Source organism: Siniperca chuatsi, linkage group LG20, assembly GCF_020085105.1.
Source record: "Siniperca chuatsi isolate FFG_IHB_CAS linkage group LG20, ASM2008510v1, whole genome shotgun sequence".
Lineage (NCBI taxonomy): Eukaryota > Metazoa > Chordata > Actinopteri > Centrarchiformes > Sinipercidae > Siniperca > Siniperca chuatsi.
In genome coordinates, this window is record NC_058061.1 from 21,966,017 (window position 1) to 21,988,244 (window position 22,228).

At 41.0% G+C, this 22,228-nt stretch overlaps 1 protein-coding gene and 1 long non-coding RNA gene across 3 annotated transcripts in view; one reads left to right on the forward strand and one right to left on the reverse strand.

Moving 5' to 3' along the window:
- The window catches only part of LOC122867730, a 61,290-nt gene that overhangs the window by 24,964 nt on the left and 14,098 nt on the right, over positions 1-22,228 (forward strand). Inside the window, exons 2-3 of one of the 2 annotated variants that reach the window (XR_006375979.1) lie at positions 14,989-15,219; positions 17,645-17,726. This is a non-coding gene — a long non-coding RNA (uncharacterized LOC122867730). The remainder of the gene's footprint in view (positions 1-14,988; positions 15,220-17,644; positions 17,727-22,228) is intronic. The other variant, XR_006375980.1, reaches the window with a different exon arrangement.
- ca10a (carbonic anhydrase Xa) overlaps positions 7,521-22,228 on the reverse strand; it is a 223,912-nt gene continuing 209,204 nt past the window's right edge. Inside the window, exons 7-10 of the mRNA XM_044178891.1 lie at positions 16,532-16,604; positions 11,431-11,585; positions 10,959-11,133; positions 7,521-8,575 (exon numbers count right to left, since the gene is read on the reverse strand). Coding sequence (XP_044034826.1) covers positions 8,553-8,575; positions 10,959-11,133; positions 11,431-11,585; positions 16,532-16,604 — 426 coding nt within the window. The 3' untranslated portion in view covers positions 7,521-8,552. The remainder of the gene's footprint in view (positions 8,576-10,958; positions 11,134-11,430; positions 11,586-16,531; positions 16,605-22,228) is intronic.

Consider the following 22,228-nt stretch of genomic DNA (forward strand, 5'->3'; position numbering starts at 1 on the left):
ACACTCCTTAGAATTAGAATAACACGAGGTGCTCTCTTCTTCCCAGCCATTGTTTGAGTGCAGCAGTAAGGAGAGAGCCGGGCTAGCTGTTTTCCCCTACTTCCGCCTTTATGCTAAGCTAGGCTAACCACGTCCCAGCCACAGCTCTGTACTTAACACACAGACACGAGAGTGGGATTGATATTCTCATCTAACTCTCGGTGAAAGTGAATGAGTGTGTTTCCCAAAATGTTGAACTATGCAGAGAAGTTGCAAGTTGTCATTCGTTGACAGTCATACTTTATGAGGCGTCCAAGGATTTGGTGTGTGTGTCCTGCCTCCCCCCTCAGTTTATCACAGATGTGTGCTTCTGTTTTCCTCCATTTTAACATTCTGTCAGCGTCTCTCGAGGTTTTGAATGTGGACTCTGTAAATAGAAGGTACAAAGTAATGTATTTATCACTATACAACACAAGGTTGTACAACGAAATTAAGACAGTAGTCCCTTCATGCTACACACACGTTTACACCCAGGAAATAATACAGTGCATTTTGCAATTAGCCTCTGGGTGAATGCAAGACAGCAGCAACAAGACAGTGAAGATAATAACATGGTTATATAATAACATGGTTATTATCTTCCTTTCCCCATGAATAGGTAATAGGCTACGTGTGTCAGCAATGAAACCAGAAAAAAATAAGCTAACAGATAAAAACAAAAATGTAGCGGCGTTTGAAGGAGCTAGCCTACAGGCTGCTGCATCTGCATGTTGCCATTGCATGGTTGTACCTTGTACCTAACTGCTGTGACTCTCTAAGCTGCTTTGAAAATGAACACATGAAAGCGATAACTGATAGATGTCTGTCAAGGCTGATACATCCTGCAAATTGACTCTCCTGACTTTGAAAATGTAATTTACCTACTTCAAAGTAAAAGTCTTTAATGACTGCTATTTTGTATATTATCTTAATGTCAACCTTAAAAAGGTGAGCTGGGTGTTAACATTTGGAAAATAGTCAGTAGACGGATTGATATGCTGCTGAATCCCTGTCAGTATGATTTTAAGCAATGTATCCGACTGAAACTAATTTACGGTTTTAATATATTTTCATTTTGATAAATATTCTCTGCTTTAATGGTCCTAAAATTTGGTTCCCAGCTGATTGCATATGTCATGTCACACCGCCACCAGGCAGCTGCACCATTCGAACAAAATTCACTGTGCACAAATGAGGGAAACCATGTATGTAATAAGACTGTCTTGGAGGATAAAGAGAAGTCTGAATAGCATCCAGCTGCAAAGGGAATGAGAATACATGAATGGTAAAATTAATGAGCATCCTCTGAGACAGTGTGATTTTTAGTCCAGGGTGAATTTTATGGCTCTCAGGGGTTTGGAGGCCTCAGAAGAGGCTGGTGATTATGGAATAAGTAGATTATACAGCTCATCCGCACTCATCACTCTGTGTGGAATTTTTGAGTAGGGAAAATTCATCATCTTCTCGTTAATTGTTTCTAAACAGCAGTGCAGTTCACTAGTAAGCCATCTCAACAAGCCTGATGTAATTAAAGTAAGCTTTGCAGTGTAAGTAGATTGTGTACCCAACACTCATATTCTTTACTTAGGAAAACTTCTAAATAAAGCATATTTATCTTGTTAAGTGTTGTTGTTTTTTTTAAGTTGCACCATGCATTATGCATGAGCACTGAAACACTTGCTACTGAATTTGATTAACACTAATTGCAGCCATCAATTCATCCATCCGTGTTCTTTATCTGGTGATCCTTGCCTTTTGCCATTTGTTGAAGGAGTTCTGTCTGGCAAGTTACAATAAACTGTCAAACACATTGGGATACCTCCAGAGCGTGTAACTAATAGAACCATACGAGGCATTTTTACATTAAGTAAGCATCTGTCTTACACCAGTAGTATTGTTAAGACGGCACCTTATAATTTCCGTAACTTTCCCAAACCGACATTTACTCCCACTTCACGATGTGACTGACGTGGAAGGGACAATGGAGTGAGGGTTTGAATTGCAACAGCATGAATGGCTTCCAGGAGAGACTGTCTGAAAATGTGCACCGTTATCCCTATATTTAAACAGTATCGCGTCTCCCCCCCCTCTCTATGACGGCGGACCTTTCACTGGTTCGGAACAACACGTCTTTTATCTAATTCTTTTCTGGTATAACCTAGCACTTAATGCTAGTAATTTTTAAAAATAAGGCCGCATAAACCCTGCTTCTCCCGGTCATCCTCCCCCCCTCCGTTTCAGCTCTGTTCTGCTCTGTTGAGTCTCTCTCTTTCTCTCTGTGGATTACAAACATTACAACTCTCTGTCTTACCATGGGTCGTAATGTGCAACAATGAGACATCACATGCAAGATCATGAACATAATCATTGAACTTTCTGAATGAACCATACACACTTACCTGTACTTCAGATTTGATTTTGTACAAACACACGTTACGGTTGTGACAGTGTGTCTGTGTTTCCAGTTTCCTTCCCTGTGTCTCTTGTTTTCCTGTCTGTCTCTCTCTACGTGTGTGTGTGTGTGTGTGTGTGTGTCCATCAGCTCGGTTCGTGGCTGCCCCCGGCTTCCATCTACCAATCACCCCGCCCAGTCTCCTCACCTGCCTCCTGTCAGCTCGTCTCCTGCAGCAGCTCTACTCCGGCTCCTCATCCACTCATTGCCAGATTGTTGTTCCAACCTCTGGTCACTTATCGGCCAAGTTCTGCTAGCCTTTTGTCTGCCTCCGCTTTCTGCTTGCCTGTCACCTGCTAACTTGTGTTTTGTGTCTTAGGACCACTGCTTCCACCGCCAGTACCTCCACACTCTCCCTGGCTGCTCTGGATTCCCAACCCCGGCCATCATTCCCCTCTTATCAATAAAGCTTTTACCTTTACTACTCCCTGTCTGAGTCCAGCCTCCAAGTTAACCGTAACAACATAGCTATATGGCACTTCTCACATCTGTGATCCTTAGTTAACCTGTTATATTTTGACATTGTGTATATTTGGATTTGCGCCTTGCCGTTCACCGGTTGATATTTAAGATCACTACAGTTTACATTTTTGACATTATGTCTATTTTGGATTTTGGATTTGCACCTTACTGTTAACCAGTTTCTATTTCTATTTATGATACTTACTGTTAACCTGTTACATTTCTGCCATTGTGTACATTTGGTTTTTGCACCTTACTGATAATCTTTATTCTTATATTTTGTTATTTGTTATTTGCACTCCTTCCTACTTTGTACTGCAACTGCTGCACAACAATTTCCTTCGGGATAAATAAAGTACTATCTTATCTTATTTTATAAAAGGTTTTTTTTCAGAGGTTTTAACTACCCCAATTTGATGTTTATTGATGTTTAAACCCAAGCAGACAAATTTGATGACATCATCAGGAATATTTTCTCTGATTAAACAAAGCACCTCCAGAGCCACAGAAGACATTATACAACTGTTTTCACAGGAAGAGTAGTATGCCCTGTGTAAACTGACCCTCATGTGTGAAATTGGTGCAGTGCCCCTTGTGTGTGTAACATCGATAGTGCGAATACAGTTGTTGGTGGGGAAAAAGAGCATAAAATGCCCAGTCGATTTTTCTAGATAAATGAGGGTTTTAATAAAAATAACGCAGTGTAATTGATATCAAGCACCATCACTTCCAGATGAATTAACTCAAATGATCCCCTAATTGAATCAAGGAGAAAAGTTTGACTCCACTCCTACAAACACATCTGGACAGATGTGTCTCAAGAGTCAACACACACACAGAGATTTGCACATTTTCGATTTGGCTCAGCAGCTGTTCCGCTCCACTCCAGCTCCCTGCGTGCCATCGCCTTATTACGCTCTTATTACTGTAATATCATTAAATGTCCCCCTGAACATCTGAGTGCAGAAATGTATACACACCTCCTAATATTCATTCCTTTTGGCAGGGCTGAGTCTGGAGAGATCGGGGTCACGAGGGTCGAACTGATTATTTGAGTGAGGGTGAGTGGGTGGTTTGAGTCATCTGACGTATTTATTATCCGTCCTCTAGCTTTGGCTCAATCCTGCATCTCCTAGATCAGGTAGAATAATGGCCTCCATAACCTTGGGCGTCGGTGGCCTCTGAGAACTCTCTTCACAGCCCCCCCCCCGCTATCTTTTCATTACAGATCTGTAGAAAAAACGGCGCAGATCAGATAGCAAACAGAAAACGCACATGTGCACGCGCACTCCCACATGCTTTAAGGCAGTACTTCTCTCCACATCAGGGTGACAAGAAGAGGCATCCTGAATTGATTAGGAGACAATGAAGGAAGGCTAGGAGAGAGGGATCGATGCAGCGGGACTGTGTTGACGGACACAGACAACACAGGGCCGGGTGCTTCACTTACACACAAGGCCAGACTGGATACAAAATCTATCAAGATCTGGACGTGTTTCTGTGTTCACATGTTAAGTTTGAACCAATACATTGATCATTTTGATTGCTTCCGATAAATATTTCCTGCTGTGGTGAATCTCTTCAGATTTGAGCATTTTGGTACAAAACAACAGCCCGAAAATATCAAGAATCCAATGACTAACCCAGGATTTTTTCCCTCTAACTGGGTCTCTGAAAAGGCATTTACTGTATGCCACCTTGGGACACTAAATTTTTCTAATAAAAAACAGACCAATGAATGTTTGTAAGGAGATTTAGTAGGCCCTTACGGCATGCTAAGGAGGCTGTTTTTGCAGGTTTACAGGCTCCTAGCTATTCGAAATAAAACTAATATTCCTGTTAGGAATATTGCAAAAATAAAGTCAGGACCTATGCATGCAAAAGATAATAAAATAACCCTGACAAGACATCTAAAGTTGCACTATTACATTTTTATAGCTAGTAATGGTTTTGGTGTTCGGCTGGTGCCCCTCGTCTCACAATCATTTTGTGATCATTTTTTGATCTAAGAAGGGGCGTTATTTATACCTGTATACACAAAAGAATGTGGACATTTGAACAGAGTATATGGTCACCCAAACAATTACACCCACATGTGATAGATGAACATGACATTCCAAAATCATGGGCGATCTGCTGATATAATATCCTCATGTCTTCTGGAAGGTTTTCTGTAGGGATTTGCTCCCATTCAATCACAAGAGCATTAGTAAGGTTGGCCTGTGACGTTCGACAAAGGGCTCATTATGATTAAATTGAAGACTCTGAACCCCCCTTTCCAACGAGGGGGTGCATCCATCAATTTTTGTAACTTTCTGAAACAGACATTCTGACAATCATGCCCACTTTATGCAGCGATTGGCCAGGTGTGCAGAGGTGCTACTACTTCCATCACTTTTCGTGAGTACAACCATAAATCGAGGAGAGACTGTGTCCCCTGTTGTCCCCATTTGTACGAATCATTGCATCTTGCCCCTCTCTATGATGGCAGGCTTTTAGCTCTACATTCGAATGCAGCCATTCAGAATGGGTATAAACACTGTTGCCTTTAGAAGTGTCATCTGACCTAGTTTCTCTGAAACATAATGAGACCTTAAAGTTATAAATCTTAAAGTACCCCTCCACTCAAAAATGTGTTTGTCTTATGTTTAAGTCCCCTAAAATGTCAGACACTGACTTTATTGACTTGTATCTGTGCAACGTTTGTCACCAGAGAGGTGTTTTCACATTCCACTGCTGAAGGGGGAGATGTCAGCACACTTCTCTAAAATCGGAGATTCAAACGCACTCCAGGCAAGCTAGATTTGGGACGTTACAAATTCGGAAGCCAATCGTAATGCCACCGGCAAAGAAACCTGAAACCTCCAGCACAGAGCGGACTTGTCAGTACAGAGAATGAGTTTGCACTAAGTTAGCGTAGTGAAAGTTTTGACAGCAAACATGGTGGGAGTGTGCAGTTTCTGGAGCTTCCTTTCACTATCTACTAATGTTAAGTAATAACAGTGTGAACACACTAACATTGTAGCAGATATTATTGTATGTTTCAGAACCACTAACGCTGTGTCAGCCACTGCCAGTTATAAGCTAACAAGCTAACAAACAACATAAACAAAAAAGATGCTAACTACACTTACCACCTCCTCGTCTGGGTCAGACTGAGGCTCAGAATGTATGGCTGAATCTCTGTGTCCTCTCAATCTAGCCAGCTTGACACGCACCGCTCTCTCACCATGGATGTATGTCTCTCACCGGCATCGGTCAACCTAACACGCAGCGGTGGTGGGCGGGCCTTCAGAGATCCAGAATTTCTCAGTGAGGGAGAAAGAGTTGCTGTGCTTCCAGCCCCTTTTCAGAGTTTTTTTTTTTTTACTTTTCATGTGGGATAACCATGTTTAACAAAATATAGTAGAGTATTTTTTTACATACTTTAAAACATGTCTGGAGGGGAACTTTAAGATTTTCATGAAATCAAAGCCTGTACTATTTATGGTCAGGATTTGTTCAGTATTCAGTAATAGTAATATTTACATTCTGTAATTACCCTTCTATATTGTAGTTTTTACTGTGGAAAGTTAGGTCATTAATGTTAGTTCACATTAAAAGGATTCAACCACCAAAAGATGGGGTGGCTTTTATTATGAAGCAGTAACAGTAAAAGGATTTGTTTTATGGTTAGCACTGACTGCGGTCGATCATTTACTAAACAAGACATGGTCACTTCGGCTATTTTTAGACAGTGGATCGGTTTTAAATATTGTAAGGAGTAATGAACAAGAAGGAGCAGCCACAGTGAGCTGTAGGCGATGGGCCGCAGGCCTCCAACTCCTCACCAAAGTTACAACTCTTATTACTGTGCTCTACTGTTTTGTGGAAAACTACTCACGCCATGCTCAGCATAAAATCCGATCACGGTTGCCCACGGCATGACAGAAAACGGCCAATATTGACTGACTTCTTTATTAAAACAACACAAGTTTGTTTGGTTGCACTGTAAACAGATACAACAGTTGCTCTACTATTGTATGTTTGTCAGTATAACTGCTCAAGGAGTGTTTACTGCCACCAATATTGTGGGACCTATAGTATTAAACCGCACTTGCTGTTTAAAGATTTTGTCAAATAGGACCTAAGTCTTAAGGATTATAGCTTTAAAACCTGGCTTAGTCAGTGTTGTGGTTCATCCCAGTGGTGTTGGATGGGGGTGAGGTCAGGGCTCTGTGCAGGCCAGTCCACAACAAACTGGGAAAAGCATTTCTTTATGAAGCTGGTTTTGTGCACAGGGGCAGAATGCAATGCACCCTCGTCAGCGCAGGAGAGGAGGTTCCTCTCCTCTTTGTTCCCCGATGACCGCTGATGCGATTTGAAAGACTGCGACAGGTCACGGTAACCCTGACAGAGCTTTCTCTGTGCATGGCTGATAAGCTTCTGCTGTATCACGCTAACAACGGAAAGAAAGCCAGACTGAAACACTGCATCTGTTTCAGCAGGAGACAATCCTGTGGCATTCATTTAGAGGCTCCGTCAAGAAAATTCTGAAATCTGCGTTATCTCTGAGCAATGTTATTGAGCATGCCTCTGAGGAGGAATATTGACATATCAACACATTTAATATGGAACAGTACAAAACAGGTACAGGTACAATAAGTCAGATCCTCATATAGTGAAGCATTTTCCAAAGTGAACTTTCCAGACACATTTATTGGGCTGATAACATTACTCAAACACAGTGTATGACCATTGTAAACAATAAAACAGAAAAAGGCATCAGCTCAGACTTAGAACTGCTCCAGAATTCAAAGTGTGCTAAGCTTTTTAAAATTCTCAACTTTTGAACTTTTTTTAAAATCCTCTTAATATATTTTTGAATGTTAATTCATTACTTCTTTTTTTTTTTTTTACATATTCATTTTTCTGCAGTATTGATAATTATAATATGTACAAACGAGGCCAAGACACTGGTTGCTCTGAGGCCATAAGAAAGCCTGTAAATATTTACTCGTCTTCCATGACATGACTCTAGTTTTGGAAAATGACAAGGTAAGGCTGTGCTCCCTCTCTGTTGCTTTTGCTGATTGCATGCCTTGTTGGTGACTGTAATGAAAAGTCTGCGTGAGTCTTGGTGACCACTTCGTCTTGACTGGAGGGATGGGGGCAGTGACTTAGTCCTTGGATTTTCCCACTGATAGCAACATCTTTATGTACAAAGGCTTTAAAGTCCAACATTGTCCTATTGGTTGGGAGGCTATCAAATAAATGCTTCCAAGTTATTTTTTTAGCTTGTTTCCAAGTGTCTTTTTTTGGTTTTCTCCCAAAAAAGTATTGGTATCAAAATGTCTGTATAGATATAGTTGTACAGTGGGGGAAAGGGCTTGTTAGCATGTGTTAGATCGAGGGTTCAAACTGTTCTCAATGTATGAAAAGAAGAATCTCTTTGCTTGCAATGCAAAGTTCCTTAATTTGTATAATGTCCAGTGTTGTTTGTCTTTATACAATGCCATGAAATAATCTTAGATGAGAAGCAGCCTCAAGCCCGGTTTCACATCTTTCCATCCTCCCCTCCTGTCCCTCGCCTCGTCCCGCTCCCGCTCTCCATCTCATCTCCATGCTCATCCAAGGGAGGCTACTTTAGCAACCACTCGTTCACTGGAAGAGAGGAGAAGGACAGGAGTGAGAATACTGATTTATATATGCGGTGCTCTCCACAGTTCAACTATTCTCCGGCATTATTCACCCCCACCTTCCCCCTGCGCCATATTTCATCTTTAGCGATAACATACAGTTTAAAAGGAATGGCACTTGAGTGAATGGAGTGAATGTGCCTGGGTGTGTGGTGGTGGGTGGGGGAGGGTGGGGGAGGTGAATTGGTGCCATTAGGATTTGAGTGGCAGCCTTGACAGAAAATTATACCCAAACAAGGAGGTGCCAAGAACACGAGTAAACATTGTAATTTGATAAAAAAAAAAGTGAAAGAAGGAGTTTAATGGAGTGTGTTATCACAAACATATTTCCTTTCATCAGGTGTCGTCAATAAAAAAGTAAACACTCACATACGCACAGCATGATTAGCTTCCTGAATACCCATTCAGTTACCCTGATGACCAGCTCTCTGAGGGAGGGAGGAGCGCGTCTTGTTGCTCCCGCGCTAAAGGTTGACCTTACACAAATCACCAAGGAGATGTATTTTCCCTTTCAATGAGACCCCCCTCACCCCCCTCCCCCTCCGCACTTCATTGCGAAGGTCTTTAAATCTCTGAACAATTAAATAAGCAGGTCTGCTTTTGTGATTTTTTTGTTGCTTTTTGGTTTGCTCTCTGAAGGTCTCTAGTGAGTGTGTTTGTTTGGCAATCAGGAGGGTCGGAGGTGGGTGGGGAGGGTTGAAATCGCAACTGCCGCAAAGAATAAGAATTGCATGAATAGCAGGGGCTGGGGCTACCTCTCGCCTTTAACGTATTCGCGCTTCAGGAGTGAAATTCAACGTTCTGTGCCCAGCTATATTGGCTGAAACAGAGGAGAGGAGATGCCAGACTGCAGCAACACCTCCCAGGTTGCAGTGAGCTGTGACAAGCCAGTTTTCAGCCTCCCAACTGCCAAATCTGTCAGTCAGGCCAAACAGGTGTTCTGACTGTCCAGCCATCTGACTTTCTACTGACTGCCCCCACCCCCCCTTCTTTTTTAGCACATCAATCTGCAGTTTATATTTTATCAACCATCAGCTAAGTCCCAGCTCAGCACTCAAACTTGATATTAGTTTAGTTTATTAACTATAATGGTGAGCGCAGATCAAGCAATAATCCCCTGGAATTTGTGTGGATGTCATATATCTAAAACAAATTACATCAGGGGCGTTCGGGAGCAATATTCCCACCTGAAGCGGAGAGTTTGGTGAGTAATAATTTATCACGCTTACTGACCAAAAATTACATCTCGTCAGTCGCTTGTCAGAAGTTCACAGGATGTAAATAGTTGTGGATGCAAAATCATATTAGCTGCAGGGACTGCTACAGCTTTGAGTTTAGTAAATTGACGCCTTTAAAGAGAACTGAGGTGAGACGTTCCCCTGCAATGCATTTTAAAGTATATACAGCGGCTCAGTATGCAGTGCAGTGTAAGTATGGATAATTAACATTATGTGCAATGGCTGATGTTTTTTTCATGAAAGATAGCGGCAGCTAAGTAGCTAGCTCAAAAGGTTGGTGCTCAGTGCTTTCAGGTAAGCTAGCTAGCTTCCCTTTTCACCAATTGTTTGCAGGTTAAAGGAAAAGTATAAAGCTTTATATTTCTTTTTACACCACATTTTTAATCATTTTAACTAACTGTATTATTTATTGATGTTATTGATATTATATTGCAATGGTTTTGACTCATCTGATAACCTTTTCTTTGGGGTCGATTTTGGGGCTCCATACAGCCAGACTCATAGCACTTTACATTTATATACAGTAGTAACAAGATAATAAGGGGGTAATACATTGGGAGCAGTGTTTACTCATTGTTATTACCTATGTAATTACCATGTATTACCCCAGTATTGCCCCGTTGTTCCCCAGATATTAACACCTAATTACTTTGTTATTACTGAACTGTAATGTAAAGTGCTACACAAACTAAAGTGGTTGATATTCTGGCTTCCTGTTCAACTGACTACTCTACTCTACTCTTGACATATATTCATACATGTTTCTTGCCCAATTGGGGCCCCCTAAAAAATAATAGTGTTATAATTGTGCTCCCAGATCTCTGCAAATACTTTGTTCAGTCCAAAGTTATCATAACTAAACAAAATGATGGCCAACTATGAACAATATACCCAAGTTGTAATAAACCAGAATTTTCCCTTGAGGTAAAATTTTGTGGAAACTTGTAAGTGTGCTTATATTATGAGCACTGGAAACACAAATGTACCTGCATGATCAGATTCCAAATATAATTCTTATGTCAAATAGAAATAAATATGAAAATATTTAATGTCAGAGATGGAGAGAGGGAGAGAACATGGCAGCAAGGTGAATTAGGTTGTTGTTTCTACCTCGGTACTGGAGCTTCTGAGCCCTGTTGTTGGGGCAGTCTTTGCCCTGCATGCTGAAGTTGATATTGGTGCGAATGCAGCGGTTGTTCAGCTGCTGGACCGGGCGAACGTTGTCACTCATGCTCAGGAAGATCTGAGACGGCTGGTTCTGGCTCAGCAGTCGCAAGGAGTGCATCTTATATGAAGACAGAGACAGGGAGAGAGAAAAGGAGCCATTGAGAAAAAGTTGGCCAAAGCATCATGGGAATGGCAGCCAGTCATTTTGATCCACTGCATTCTTTCCCAGGCAGGACTGTATGGAGGATTAGACAAAAGAAGAGCTGAAACAGTTTTGTTATAAAAGCCTCAGTGCTGGGCTGACATGTTTCATGGGCAGAACAATAGTTAGAGAGAAAATCCTGAGCTGAGACAGACAATCCCCAGTGAATTTGGAGAGTTATATTTCAGCTCTGGCTTGGCGGCTGACGCTCACCTGCATGCGTGTGAGGTACACCGGCTTGTTCATCAGGATCCATGTGGCCGTCTCAAAGCATGGAGGGATGGTCATCGATCCATCGTATGTGATAAAACTACTCGTCTCCGGGTAAATCTCCTCGATGTTCAGGCCGGTTAGCAGATAGGCATCATCTGTAGACAGAAAAGCAAAAAACGAAAACAAGAGGGGACTTTTAATGTTTGTCAGGATAATGTACTGTTATTACTAGTTTTGTTAAATAAATGATTTGTTGTGAGATTACTAAAAGGATTATTTTCAACCAAGGAGTCATTTTTCCTCAAATTGTTCTTTACTTGCCTGAAGAGAGAAAAGTATTCAGTATTTCACAAGAATAGAGAAAAGTCAGAAAAAAAACATTTTGTGTATCAAAAATGCTTTTTTTTTTGTTCTTTCTCGAATCTTCTTGTGAGCCCTTAGATTTATCTTGGCACAGCGTCTGGGCCTCCTGACCCCCACGTTGGGAACCACTGTATTAAAGCTAACTGTCATGTTGCAGATTGCGCTCATAGATGGCTATCGGAGGGAACCTGGATATTTAAATCACTCATAACTGTTACATGAAGACTGATGAAAAACACAGTGGTGGAAAGTAACTAAGCACATTTACTCAAGTACTGTACCTAAGTGCAAATTTGAGGTACTTTACTTGATTGTTTCTATTTTATACTGCTATATAGTTTATAACTACTTCATAACTAATATGTTAAAATAAAATACTTACTAACTACTTTATACAGCATTATTTTCCAGAGGGTAATATTGTACTTTTACTTACTTTTTGGCAGCTATATTTACTAGTTTCTTTTCTGATTAAGATTTTACACAAAACACATATTTGCTTCTAAAATCTGATTTGTTAGATTAAACCACACAGCAATATATGAAGAATTAGCCTCACCTCAACCAGGCGAATAACCAAATTCATGTTCAATGCAATAAGCTGTGTCCCACTGTTATGCATTGCATCAGATAAAGCTCGCCACACATGTAAATCAAAAACTCCAGTCATTTTGGTGGTTTATAATTAAAATCAGCTCAGAATCATTAACTCACCTCAACGATTACAAAGTGCGTTTGTATTCTCATGATGCGATTCCATTAAAAGTGGCTGGTAGAAATATACCAGCCAAAAAGGGGCTGTTTTGCATTTTGAGTACTTCCACTTCTTATACTTAAGGCACATTTTATTGATTTAAAACTTCTGTACTTTAGTAAAAGTACAGAAGTTAAGGTAAATTTTAAATGCATTTTACTTGTAATGGTGTATTATTATGGTGTCGTATTAATGTCGTATTAAACCTGCAATAACATGTTTTTGGCCTCTTGGGGGCTGTGGAAATCATCATTACCTTTTAGGTTGATATGGTGAACCTGTTAGCAAACAGTTGCCTATTTACACATTCAGCAGTTACGAGTAACGTTATCTTTCATTTGGCGTCGTGTTTGAGTCCACCTGGTGAGCGTGAGTCCAATATTCACTCTTCTTTTAGCTGTTTTTGGTCTCCACCAAGTCCTGAGAAGAATATCTGGCTCTGTAGCAGCTGCTAAATGCTCCGCTATGTTCACCAGCTGGTCTCTAACTGTGTCTGTCTGCTGTTTGGTGCTGAGCAGGGTACGGTGGCTTTTTAGGACAAAACAAAACTTTTCCAAACCAAACTATTAATGGATTGATCAAGAAAATAACAGCATTAATCCATAATGAAATTAACCATTTGTTGCTGCCCTATATAACATTGTTAAAAATGAGTTCCACCTCAACCAACAGCAAGAGTTAAATGCTGCTTAAATAACACGAGTAATAATAATCTAATGATATAGGCTAATACTATAACACTAACAGGGGCCGTTTTTCTCCATTGACTACTTTTACTTTTGATACTTTAAGTACATTTTCCTAATAAAACATAAGTACTTTTACTTGTATCGGAGTATTTTTATAGTGTGGTATTGATATTTTTATTTGAGTAAAGGACCTGAATACTTACTAACGACGCTATGAGAGCGGTGAGAGTGAACCACAACAGTAAAGGAATGAGCTGGAACTCACTATAATTCTCTGTAGGGTCTCCACTACAAGTGACCCCTTTCACATTGTCACATTGTTATTATAAAAATATCCATTACAGCCATTTTAAGTGAACCTTGAGTTATGATTTCTTTGACAAAATAGTATTGTTGCTACATATATATCTTTCATGCATTCTTCTGTACAGTTTTTCTGTAAAAAGGACTCTGATTCATACTGTTCTGCATCAAGGCTAAGAATCAGCATGCATAGCTCCCAGACTGTGTCTCAACCCACTCCCTTCTTCACTGTTCCCTACATAATGAACACTTAACATGATATAATGAGTAGTAAACTCATTATTGAGATTTTCCTTTTACGACATCACTGAAAGGCTTATTTACACATTTCTGTGCGATATTTAAAGAAAAGTAGAACACTACATTTTTCGTTCCATTGTGGACATTTTTGAGGGCAATATATAGAGCATACATTTCTCACAAATTTGAACACTCCAATAAAATGGTGATAAAATGGTGGAGAGTAAAGATTACTGTGTAGCAAAATAGGGAGTCATTTCAGAGATGACCTTGTCGCTAACTTTTACCTAATAGTTACCTAATAGTTTACCTAATACATCCTCCTCTTAGTGTGCAGGCTGTAAACTCACCCCCCACTACTCATCAAGCACTGAGCTCATCTGTCATAACAAATTTTTCTCACTTCTTATTTCACATATCATTTACTGTTCTGTGAATGACAGGGTGTTGGTGTTGCAGCACAAAACCTCTTTTATCCAAACTGTCTCAACTGTCAGGACGCTAATTAGACAGACTGCTCTCTCCCTCTCCCTCTTCACACTCCAGAAGCACGCTATCAATAACTTGTCATCTGTTGGGCCATTGACAAATGGACTGCCGATTGTGATGAGGTCACTGTGGTGGACCACTGCAGCTTTAATGCTAATTCATGCATCCATGTTAAAAATAGTAAGAATCAAAAGAATATTAATTTATTAAAAATGTATTCGAATGACAGGCTTAATTTGAGAAAATCCCCATAAAAAATCTTCTCTGATCCTCTCTGTATGCTATTACCATTCCACGTACAACATGTAGCTCTGTTGCTGATCTTTGATCGTGTGGTTGAAATAATTCATTCTCTTTGGATGGTGTGTATGTGTCTTTGTGTTTGCATGTGTGTACATATGTGCAATGTGCATTTAAAAAAAAAAAAAGCGTTAAGCCGGCGGCATTTCTGGCTGTGGGAGGGATATGCCTAAGGACTCATAATCATGAGGGGGCGGTGTGGCTGGGTGTGCATGTGTGAGACAGTCTATCTGAGGGACTTCTGACAGCTGTCAGAATCCATGCTCCTCTCCAGCTCCTCCAGATGGACCTGGAGGCCCCCCCTCCCTCTGCTCTTCCCGGTGCCTCTGAGACTCCTCCCAGCCACAAGGGGTCAGTGCGTTTATCCAGCCACTCACTGCTCCCCCCCATTAATCCAATTATTTGTCTCTTTTTTTCAAGCTAGCCCCGGGCGATCTCCGTGCTGATGCCGCCTCTCCAGTATGGCAGGCTGGCAGAGGGAAACCCCTGGAGTGCAGATGGACTGCTGCCTAACATGCTGCCTCAGCAACAGCCTCCTCCAGCCATCAAGAGTTCCCATGCAGGAATCTCACCGTCCCCGTCCCCATCCTGCAGCATCCCATCAATTACCACTTTGAAATGAAATATTGATGCTTCGAGTTATCAAAAAAAGTTTGTTTAAAAAACCCCCACACACAATTTGACTGCTGAACAAATAAAGATACATATATGTATATAAATATAGTAAAGACACTCTACATACAGTATGCTTATAAAGAGTTTGGGTTGCGGTTTCTTTTTTTTTTTTTTACGAAAACCAAAAATACAAAAGCAAAAGTGTATGGCATGGATTAAACAGTGTTTGTCTGCTCTAACATAATCTGCAAACATTAGCATGTCCGTAACTAGCTTACTATTTACAGTAGTAACCTAATCAAGCTTTACTTCCAAGGCCAGCTGTGTTTCACTAATTAGTGGGGTTAGAGATTAAGTAAAGACCAGCACATTCACTGCGTAGTATTTCCCCACAATGTGTGAGCCTGTCCTGGATGCTACTTTATCAGCGTTTAGGCTAATGCTAGCGGCTCTGTCCTGCTCTATTGAATTTGGGAAAGTTTCCGCTTCAACAACCCCAGCTAACCTCGTTATCTCCACTAGCGTTACATTACCAAACACATTGGTTAGCCCTCATCTCCTGTAATGTTATAACTGGAACATACTGAAACATATTGTTTCAGTTTTAACAAACCATAAAGCATGAATCTAACCTCTGTCTTGCTTGTCCAAATATGTAAGCTAAGCAGCAAAACAGGATTATGTTGTTGTTGGTAAAGTATGTTTTCCCTGTCATAATTATAATACTTGGACTAGTTAATTAGCTCCACACTGCGATACGAGAAGGATGCTGTTTCTTTATTTCCATGTCTCTTCTACGTGGATCATCAGCTGGTGCCGATGCTGACCAAACTGAAAGTCGCAGGCTAGAAATGAGAAGCTGCTTTTGTCTGAAATAAAAGACCCTTTCTTTCAAAAATTACTAAGAATTTCAAGTGGGAAATCTGTCACCATTAGCACCGTGAACTGCATATATGCCACGTGGGAATGGAAAGTTTGACAGGTGTTACTAAAGGAGGCAAGGCTTATTGAGCGGTTAATTGGTGTTTCAAACCTAATTAGTAAAGATGTTTAGTCATTTAGATTACTGGACATATCCATCCATCCATCCATCCATTTTCTACCGCTTGGTCCCGTTAGGGGTCGCGGGTGACTGGAGCCTATCCCAGTGACTTTGGGCCTTAGGCAGGGTACACCCTGGACAGTGGCCAACTCGTCGCAGGGCTAACACAGACACAGACAAGGACAGACAACCATTCACTCTCACATTCATTCAATACGGGCAATTTAGAGTTATCAATTAACCTACACATGCATGTCTTTGGACGGTGGGAGGAAGCCGGAGAACCCGGAGAGAACCCTTACTTACTTTTATATGTTATTCTTGTGATGGTGTCTCTGTTCAGCATTCGATTCAGGAATGAGTTTGATGTCTCAGCAATCTGGATTAAAAGAGAGAAAGAGAGAGTAAAAAAGGGTGAGGTTAAATTAAAACACTGATCATGTTAAGAATTGAGTCCATCTAAAATTAAAGAATATTTTTTAATCTACTCAGTTCAGTACTTTAAAGTATAATGCAAGTGTATTTCTTAATCTATCACCTTTAATGCCCATGAAATGTCTAAACCCACTGATGTATTTTGCACAGTCAGAAGATCCTACACTCTCTTGTACTGCTGCTTTGCCTTCTGGAAAACAAAGGCTCCCACTGTTTTCAAGAAACCATTAAAAACAGCTCACAGACACACACTGCTGCCATGACAAAACATAATCCATCTTTTAAAATAGAAAATGCATTGTATTCTTGTCCTAACATGACTTTATAATGGAAAAACAAGTTTTATTCTATCAGAGCTGAATATGGCGAGATCATTGCCAGTGACCCCGCTACATGTTAGCTTCCACTCTACTTTAAGCACCTTTTTGCCTCTTCCCAGCCACCAGACAAATGTCACATTGCACAGTAGTGTAACAGTAACATAAAAAGTGAACAATTAGCTACATACTGAAGTCATGTTACAGGAAGGAACATTTTGGGAAATACACTTATTCCCTGTCTTTCTGAGAGTTATATGAGAAGAATACCACTTACATGCTGTGCGTTAAGTACATAGCTAGAGTCAGGACCTGGTTAGCCTAGCTAAACAGTTCCAGGAAGTAATTCTCCCTAAAACCACAAATTTTCGTTTTTACATTTCTTTGTGTTAAAAAACAAGATACAATGTGTTAGTAGGCCTATTTTTGAACTTTGTACAGAGCCTGGCTAGCTGTTTACCCCGCTTCCAGTCTTAATGCTAAGCTAATTGCCGCCCGTCTATAGCGCCGTCTATAGGAACGGTTAGTGCCAAAGAAAAAGGCTGTCTGACAGTGAGGTAAAGCGGTGAAAATATTCTTAGTATAGCGTACGCTTAAACTGATAGCGATTATTTGAGGTGGGCCTTTTTGTGGCTAAAATACGTTTTTCTGCTGACCCCGTCCACAGCACTGCATTCCTCCGCTTCCTTGCCGAGACTCCTGTCCACTCCAAACGGGGGGCGAGCTGACTGCCGTCTACTGTAACGTAGGTAATACACTGACTATGGATAAGTACTTCATACAACCTCACTTAAAATACCCAAACTATCTCTTTCACGCAGAGACATGATAGTGGTAATGATCTTCTAATCTTATGAAAATTAATAAACAAGAAGGACAGCAGTTCTGACATAATATATATCAATTGTTAATTTGGCATTTTCCTATAAATAAAGAGAAATTTCAGTACAATGGTAGTTCAGTCTATAGCTCATAGTTCATGGAAACTAATTTCCATTGTAGTCCAACTGTTCCAGTTCCCTGTTCCTGTCTGTTCTCTGGACTCTGTGTCTGCCTGCCAGTTACCTGTTCTGAAAACCTGCTACCTGTCTGTGACCTGCCTCCTGCCTTACACCTATCAGACCTTTTTGCCTCTTTGGACTGTAAACAGGTTTTTTGACCATTAATCCAAGTCAAGTTCCTGTATTCTACGTACTCTGTCACTGTGTCTGCATTTGGGTCCTCTTCCTTGTTGTCAAGAACCCGAATTGTGACAGTCCCTGTTTATTTCTTTTCATTCAACCCTTTCTCCCAGAAATAACATTTACATACTACTATATCTCAAAATACAATTTTAGGGAAATGGAGATGCTGCCTGAATTATGTTGAGCGGCAACATTTTTTTGTGTCAAGGAAGTGCCACATTTCTGTAGGTTGTAAGATGTAGGGAAGTGAATGGGGTGAATTGTGGCCTAAAGCAGAGGGCTTAGATATGTTTGTGAAGAGTTTTTTCTGATGCAAAGTATAACGGCGAGTTTCAATGAACCCCAGTTTGACAATTTATGTGATTTTGCATACATTTGTATGCATACATTTTATATGTGATTTTTGCATACATTAAGCATATATACATTACACAAAAATATACTCATTAATATTGTGATATTGATTTCAACCATATGGCCACATCCCACACATAAGTGTTGGTGTCGATGAGAGAGTGTTTATAAAGAGGAGTAAATAACTGAACTGAATTCATGTTACACCACAGCAACTGGCTCGCCGATGAACAAATGGTTTTCTGCATGCTTTTAACCAGTTGTACAACATTTTACAGTTTCCCCAACAGTGGATGCTTGAAAGAACAGCAGATAAGCATTAAGATGACACCTTCTTCACAACAGCTGTGCAGGGTATTAGGACACTAAGACTATTACAGAGCACACAGCTATAGTAAGCGTGCAGCTAATTGGTGAAAAGGGTGGTGGTGACAATGGAAGGAGCCTAACAGGACAACAGTGTACAAACTGCTCTAAGGTGTAATTGGTTGGGAGCTGTTTATTGTGTGGATTTTCCATTAGTTGCCCTGGAAACACATGCTGCTAACAACAAAGAACATTCCCTGTAATTGATGATAGATATCACATTGCACCCTTGTTTCACCCTGAACATTATAGTAAATCTACTTGATGCAAATCAGCTGTATTCAAACACACATTGAAGTTGGTCTGGTGAAATCAACCCTGGATTTTTTAAATTCTTGCTTTCAACAATATCTGCACATGGGAGCTACACTATGCTAAAGGTTAAGGAACGATTGCGGTCACTAATAGTAATAAAAGGCGGATGCTAATTGCAGGTCAGTGTCTCCTGCATGAAATTCAGACTCGCTTTCAACTTTCAGATACTCGCTCTGACCTCCACGCCCTTACTTTCCACCTAGCTACATAAAGGGAAACTACGTCTTACACTGGCACTGAATGTGGGCTTTGGATGGAAATCTTGAGGTGTGGAATCGTCTAATATGTTCATAATTCCTAGGATACTGGGCTGGCTAAAATATAGCAGACATGAGATTGTTAAACCCTGCCACCATGATGATTCGGTGATCTCTGTCAAAGACTGCGGAGACTTGAGTGAAAATCTGCTCAAACTAGTCACCTAACTGCACCACATTAACTGCCCCCAGAAGCTGTAGAGCCACTTTTTATTCCTATCTCCGCTATTACTCTGCTTGACCGATTCCATTGTTCAGTGAAGTCTGAGAAGTGAATAGCTGGAGGAAGCACCTCACACTTCACGTCCACCCTCGCGCCCTTCTTTGACTCCTCTCTGCCTTCCTCTCCACTCCATCTATCCCTCACTCATGCTAGTTGGACTTCACAACTCTAATTGTCGAGATGTCTTTGGGCGAAGTGATTAAAAAGAGATGTGCTTGTCCTCCTCCACCCCTCACTGCAGATGAAATTACTTAGTCTTTGACCTGTTCCCTGTGCTCTTCAGGCAGGCATTATGCCTTTACCAGCCACTCATGCTGTTCACTAGTTTTCCTACTTTCTGTCTCTCTCATTTTCAGTGTTTTTCTAGAAAAGCACCAGCAGGGATTCAGTCAATCTGTCTCTTCCACATCAGGAATGTCTGCATTAGGTGTGAGAAAAGTACAGATTTAGCACCATATGGCTGAATGTGGATCAGATACAAGATAACCACAAGACACATCTTGAAGATTCTCATATTTCTTGCTGTTACATCAATCGACAATCAAATGAGTGAATCACTGAGTGAAATGGCCTTGCATTCACAGTAAAAGCCTGCCCCGGTGTCTCTCTATTGTGTGTCTGGTTTCCGCAGAGGTCCCCTCGTAGCTGCAGTCACACACTGCTGTACTTAATGGTGCCTCACAACTCCACGAATGGGGGCCCTTCCTGGCATTCTGAGTCACAGCGATGGGATCGGAAATCTGACAAGGCCTTGGAAAGCATGAGTCACTGGAAAGTGAGAAAAATTAGCTTCTGCCCTGAGAAAAATGTGGCTAATTACCACCTGACAGCTCAGTGCTACTATTGAAGAGTGTGACCTGGTAAAACACGCTTAAGACAGTGGGAGCGGTGAGACATTAGCAGAAAATCAGTTGGGAGGGTGTGTGAGTGGGCGTCAGGTGAGTGCAATTGTGTGAGTGTGATTTTTTTTTAAAATCTCTTTGGCTATCACTGAAACTTTTTTTTGACATGTGGGCGTTAACAAAATTGTCTTGCCTAGACTTCACTACTTCTGAATTAGCACTGCTGCAATGTCTTTTAAAGAATGTCGTGCTAGAGCATTTATCCAAAGCGTAGAAAAAGGGATCAACGTAGTACTGGAAAATGGTTCGGAACCCTTTTTGGTATAATTAAGAATTCTTTCACAAAGGTTTAATCTTAAAACTGTATTGGACAGCTTTGCAGGTTAGTGACCACGAACACTACTACTAATTTTAAATCAAATACTACACAATGTGGGGTCAGGAACTAGTGGCAGGCAGCGGTGGCTTATCTGCAGTTCGATCCCAGCTTCCCCCAACCTCATGGGCAAGATACAAGGACATCAGTGTGTGAATGGGGTGAATGTGATATGCAGTGTAAAGCGCTGTGAGTGGTCGGAAGACTGGAAAGAAGCTATACAGTACAGTGGCAAGATGGCAGGAAGAAAGACTTCCCCCTTCAGTCTGATAATGACACCACAATTAAATTTAGGAAAATGGAGCAAAGGTATGGTCTCATTTCGCTGGGAAGGAATTTTCAACTTTGCTTATGAGGAATCATGTAATGTAATGGAATAATGTAAGTCTCTAAGTACTATGGTACCGATTAGCCTTAGCTGCTGTCGCTACAGAGAAGAAGCCCGCCAGAGGCTGGAATCCGAGCTCTAGAAAATTCAGAACGCTTTTTTGTTGCAATTGGGAGCAAAACACTGCACCACCATCTAACATTGGCCGAGAATGTGATGAATGTGAATTTAAACAGGCTTGTACCTTTTTATTAAACAACACAGTTTTGTATCTTTTGTACTGATGATTCAACTGGATGAGTTTAATGTCTGTTCAGGTCTTGGGAGTGCTCCAACTGAACAGGATTTTCATTTCTGAAACCATGGACGCTGGAAAATTCTCCTGACTTCACTAGTCTATTGTGTTCATAATCTGTGTGTCACCTTTAAGATGCAATTAATAGATTTCTAAACAGCAACACATGGGTAGTATCATTATATTATACATATTTTCTATGGCCTAACAGCAGGGCAGAGCTGCATGGTGCTGTTAGGGCCAATTCCTCAGACTGTCGTATCCAGAATCCACACCTGCAGCACTCCACTTCCAAAGCTCGGCTCCTCTCTGATATGTCCTCCGACACACTCTCCTGCTGGTTAGGGGGGGAGTCGAGGAGAGTTGACCCAGGTCAGCGTCTCTTCTGTCTCTTCAAGACTAAATGATGATCCCATTGACAATGGGGAGCTAATTAACAGTTAGCAGCTGAACTTTTCAGCCTTAGTGCGCACAGTGCTGAGGACGTTGGCTGCCTCTCTGATCTCTGAGCCTCTCATTCAAGATGGAGCCCTCTCATAGACAACAAAGCGACAGGGGAGTACTGCCACCACCGCTGACACAAAGCCAAGAAGCACAATGTTTCCCTCTGTAGGATAATTGGATTGCTAATTGTTTGTGAGTCGTAAGTTGAACATTTAGAAGATTTCAGGCAAAGCCACAGAGGAAGCAGGAGAGCGGAGGGGTGGGAGC